This window comes from Sorghum bicolor, chromosome 10 (genome assembly GCF_000003195.3).
Source record: "Sorghum bicolor cultivar BTx623 chromosome 10, Sorghum_bicolor_NCBIv3, whole genome shotgun sequence".
Lineage (NCBI taxonomy): Eukaryota > Viridiplantae > Streptophyta > Magnoliopsida > Poales > Poaceae > Sorghum > Sorghum bicolor.
Genome location: NC_012879.2, coordinates 45980505 through 45986108, shown reverse-complemented (window position 1 = coordinate 45986108; position 5604 = coordinate 45980505). Strand labels below are relative to the sequence as shown.

Sequence of the window (5604 nt, the reverse complement as noted above, 5' to 3'; positions counted from 1 at the left end):
AAGGAAGATCAGGAGATGTAGATGCATCAGTGTAACATCTAACTCCTATCAGGGAAGCAGGATGTCTAACAAGATAGGGGTCTCTATTGTTTGATCTTGTAGTGGAGCTATCCCTGGTTGTTCTAGTGCCTGGGTTTTGGCCCTATTGAGTATGTACCTGTATGACAAAAAGATGCGTACCTTGTACAGCAGTAGGGTTGATATGGACTGTATTATGCTGAGTAGCATTGTTGGAGTCATGGTGGTTATGGCTGTTAGAGGTATAAGAATCATGAGTATTAAGATTGGCGAGGTATAAGAATCATGAGTATTAAGATTGGCTAGCATAGCAGCAACCACACCATATACCTGAATAGGAGACCATGTTTTATTATTGAACCGTTTATCATTTCTGACTTTCCAGATGAACCATAAGGTTATTAAAATAGTCTGCAATTGATCCTTAGCAGTATTAGTATTGACAAGAATCTGTAAAATGTTTTGAATGCCATCTTGTTCATTAGGTAGAGAGTCAGTTCTTAGATTAAGGTTGGAGGTAAACCAAACAGTTGTGGGTAAATCACAATAAAAATATAAATGGGCATCAGTTTCAATCATACCACAAGCTGCACAAGAAGGAAGAATATGATTGGAATAGGTAGAAGCTCATTAGTCGTGTCTAACTAATAATAAGTAGCTGGTCTATTAATTAGATCTATCTAAATCCACTCTAGTAACTTTAGCAACTAATTATTAGCTGGTTAGATAACTCATATCTAATATTAGTTAGATAACTATTAGCTTTTTTTTACAACAATTAGATAACTATTAGCTGGAGAGTGTTTGGATACACAACTAATAAAAAATGCTACTAAAATAACTATTAGGTGTTATTATTTGATATGGTCCAACTAGTAAAATAGTTATTATCTGGACAAGCTAACAACTACCTATTTTATTAACTGCACCTATTTAGATACAAAGGAGATAACTGTTACTTCATTTGAAATGCTACTAAAATAACTATTAGATGTTATTATTTGATATGGTCCAACTAGTAAATAATTATTATCTGGACCAGCTAACAACTACCTATTTTATTAACTGCACCTATTTAGATACAAAGGAGATAACTGTTACTCCATTTATCCCTTAATATCTGTTGTTTTGGCTTTCCGATAGACAACTTTGCTAAATATATATAAAATGATTAAATATATTTTTAATTAATTTATTTGGAGATAAAAATAATACACGTATTTTTCCTATAAATCAAGTTAAACTGGAAACCAACGGTGACATTAATTGGGGACAACTGGTTTCCGATGAAATAACTTTGACTAAATATATTCATTAAATATATACTTGGATTTAGTTTTTTAATAAATTTATTTAAAGATATAAATATTATACATATTTTTTACAAATCAAATTAAACTTTTAAAATAAAAAATAATAGGACAGTTAATTGGGGACATACTTTTTTTGTTTTAAATTATAAGTCATTTTAATTTTTTAGTACATTTATTTTTCTATGTATGTAGATGTAATATATGTCCAGATACATACATAGTAAAATGAATATATATAAAAAATTAAAGTGATTTATAATTTAAAATAAAGGTGCATTCAAACGGGACTTTTTTAAACTACTACACGGGGTCATCGACTCATGCCGTCAACCGTCGTCCCAAAACAGTGCCGGTGGCGGCCACACCTCGCTGCCGCACCTGCAAAGCTCTGCAAGGCGCAAGCATCCATCCAGCACAGGCCAGCCACCCTGGCCTGCCCTGCCCTGCCCACCTCATTCAACTCTCTCACAGCCGCAGCCGCAGTTTATAAAGGGCAAAAGCAGCAGCAGAGCAACGCGCCACACAAGCAAAGAACCCCTCACTCACTCTCTCTCTCTCTCTCTCCTCTCTCTTACCGCACATGCGCGTCGGTCCGGGAAGCTGCCTGCTGCTGCCGACAACCGCAACCACAATGGCCGTCGCCCACGCGCCGCAGCGCCGCCGGGGCGTGCTCCTCCTCGTGCTCGTCGCCGCGCTCGTGGCGGCGCTGCCGGCCACCTGCGCCGCGGCCAGGAGCAAGAGCAAGAAGTCGTACACGGCCATCTTCAGCTTCGGGGACTCGCTCTCCGACGCCGGCAACCTCATCGTCAACGGCACGCCCAAGGCGCTCACCACCGCGCGCCCGCCCTACGGGATGACCTTCTTCCGCAAGCCCACCGGCCGCTGCTCCAACGGCCGCCTCGTCGTCGACTTCCTCGGTACTCTACCCTACAGTGCTAGTTTCTTTCCAGCACCAGCATCTGTTTTTATTTTGTTTTGCTTCTGTGTGTTTTTTTTTTTTTTGCCAACTACTCTACTTAAGTATGCTTGTGGACTCTGGAATATCTAATTCAAATGTCTCTCTTGCCAAAAGTGTTGTTGATTTGAGTGTCAAGAGAGACTGTGCTCTGACTGGACTTCGGTGGTCAAGATGAAATTGACCTGTTCAGTATTTAATTTCCCTTGCTCCATACTCCGTTCCCCTATTCTTTTTAATTTTTTAAAGAAGTTTTATGGAACAAAGCTAAAAATCTAGTCAAATAAATAACTTCTCTCTTTTTTGAAAAAGGAAAGAAAAGATGAGGTGGCTACTAAAATTAGTTGATAAAAGTGCTATTTCTTTGCTCTAAGTTCTTCATTTCTCTCTGATGCTAACCTTTCAATCAGGTGAGGTCGAAAGGGGTGATTTTTTTCGACTTTTTCTTTATAAAAGATGAAAACGAGTGGTAGAAAACTGCTGGTAAAAGGGCCTCTCCTTTGCCGCGCTGTGAATTATTGATGTCTCCGCTCTGCTAGAGTTAGCACAATATTGATGCCAATCAAAGTCCCTTTTTCTTTTTCTTTTAGGAAAGAAGATAGATCGGACCGGAAATATGTCCCTACTGCAACCTTTCAATTGGCAATGTGTTCCTCATCACTGAGCAGCATTGCTCCCTTGTGAATCATGACCTTCTGTGCATTGTACAGTAGCATTGGATGATGTCATGTGAATTCTTGCCCCCTCTTTTCTGATGGGAATCTTTGGCCAATTCTGCAGCCGAGCATTTCGGGCTACCGCTGCCACAGCCGTCACAGGCCAAGGGCAAGGACTTCAAGAAGGGCGCCAACTTCGCCATCACCGGCGCGACGGCGCTGGAGTACTCCTTCTTCAAGGCACACGGCATCGACCAGCGCATCTGGAACACCGGCTCCATCAACACCCAGATCGGCTGGCTCCAGGACATGAAGCCGTCTCTCTGCAAATCGGACCAAGGTCCCATGCCATTTCACCTGCATTTGTGAATATTATTGAAATTTTAGTGGATCACGCTTCATTGCTGATTGGTTATGTGTTGATTGCAGACTGCAAGGATTACTTCAGCAAGTCCCTGTTTGTGGTCGGGGAGTTTGGGGGCAATGACTACAATGCGCCTCTGTTTTCTGGTGTCAAATTTTCTGAAATCAAGACTTATGTGCCCCTTGTTACAAAGGCCATCGCCAACGGCGTTGAGGTAGCATTCCTGAATCATGAGTCTAAAGTTCACTAACCAGCCTAGAGTAGATAATGATCCTTGCATTGCATCATACACCATTCTGCATATACGTTGCTGAAGCAGTAAAAAGTCACGTGTTTGGCGATTCAGTTCACCAGGGTGATACAAAGCGTATGGTAAAGCTGATTTCAGGCCACACTCATCTTTGTAACTGGAGATTATGGAACAAAAAAGAGGAAATATGAAATTGCAAGCCTGATACATAGTGTGCCATGAGTTTTAGATGTGGAAATTGTTCATAAAATACCTTTGAATTGTGTGGGTTTAATTTTTGAAGGGGTGGGGTTACAGTGAGAGGAGCAAGTAGTTTACCTACTAGGCAAAAGCATTCACATATAGATTGCACATTTTCTTGACTCGGATCTGTAGATCTCAATGGGATATTATTTAACTGATCAACTGGGGTTGTCAATCTTTGTAACCATTATAATAGGGGTGAACATGTGACAGATATGATGCCTTCGTAAACGGAAGAATCTTTTGACTAGACGCTTAATGTGAAGTCACTATAGCTCACCTGTTTTAGAATGGAAAAAAAAGTTGTTTTCCCTTAAATCAATTACACCTGAATTTTGTGATGGCGTGGTTCTGTACTTTCCATGCTGAATTGAGCTTCTGCACAGTCCATCAGATTGTTGTTTAGTGCAGCCCCATGTGATGCAAGCATGGCGACTTCAGGTAGAACATGATTGCACAATGAAGAGAGAATGGGCATGTAAAAGGTACGGTGGGCAAGGATAACAAGGAATCATTTGCTATGCGCATGCCCATCATGAAATGGCCGTCACATGACATGGTTGTAAAAAATGGACTTGTTTTCACAACTTTCAAGACGACATGATAGATTTATTCGATGACACTGGTTGTGGTGGTGGTGGTGCATCTCTAACTAGCTTAACGGTTTAATACAACTGTTATGTTGAATTGCCCATACTTATGAGTAAAGCTAGTTCCGCAACATATGCTTTTAATTGTATTTCCCTAATTTTCAGTGACATTCTGTAAATTTAAGAAAATGGTTTTGTTTCAGAAATTGATCGAGCTTGGGGCAACAGACTTATTGGTGCCGGGCGTTCTCCCAATTGGTTGCTTTCCATTGTACCTGACGTTGTACAACACCAGCAGCAAATCAGACTACAACGCCCGCACCGGATGCCTTCGGAGGTACAACCGCCTCGCCTTCCACCACAACAGGGAGCTGAAGCAGCAGCTTGATGAGCTTCAGAAGAAGTACCCCAAGACAAAAATCATGTATGGGGATTACTTCAAGGCTGCAATGCAGTTTGTCGTCTACCCTGGAAAATTTGGTGAGTTCTCCCTTTCTCTGTCGCCTGTGATGATGCTTCTCGAGTATATCTTGGTGCATCCAAAGAGTTTCAGACCGCATTCTTATCATGAAACCTTCAGAGAAAACATATGATTTGCAGATAGAAACCGTCGTTTGCCTGTAATTTGATTGCATGGTTCAGATATTTTTTTTTTCCATCCATGAAATGAACATTTTGAGCTACTGCAGGTTTCAGCACGGCTTTGCAAGCATGCTGCGGCGCAGGAGGGCAGGGCAACTACAACTTCAACCTGAAGAAGAAGTGTGGCGAGCAGGGCGCAAGCGTGTGCTCCAACCCGTCGTCGTATGTGAGCTGGGACGGCATCCACATGACTGAAGCTGCATACAAGAAGGTCGCCGATGGCTGGTTGAATGGCCCGTATGCTGAACCTCCGATTCTCAAGTCATAATTGAGATAGCTAAACTGTATGTAACACCGCCGCAGCAGCTGCAAACGGCTAGAGATATGAGGAGTGTTTCAGGCAATAGATAAGATATGTTCCGGTTCTCGAGTCACAGTTAAGTTATGGGTAAGGTAAAGCTGTTTTAGTCTGGTCATTGAAAGATTTGTTGTATAAACTGTGCCGGTATAGATATGTTCCCAGCTGAAATGGCTGAAGTACAGATGCACCGTGGATGACATGTTTCCTGATTCTTTTCATTTTTCAAATATTAAGGCAACAATGAGATAATAAAAGTAACTAAGTTTCTGCAA

The 5604-nt window shown here is 41.4% G+C and overlaps 1 protein-coding gene across 1 annotated transcript; it reads left to right on the top strand.

Annotated features, from left to right (window-relative positions):
* LOC8058866 (GDSL esterase/lipase At5g45910) lies at window positions 1836–5604 on the top strand. The gene is made up of 5 exons (XM_002438456.2): window positions 1836–2248; window positions 3067–3282; window positions 3372–3520; window positions 4593–4869; window positions 5079–5604. Exons 1-5 carry the CDS (start codon window positions 1912–1914, stop codon window positions 5297–5299), a joined length of 1200 nt encoding a protein of 399 aa, XP_002438501.1. The 5' UTR covers window positions 1836–1911; the 3' UTR covers window positions 5300–5604.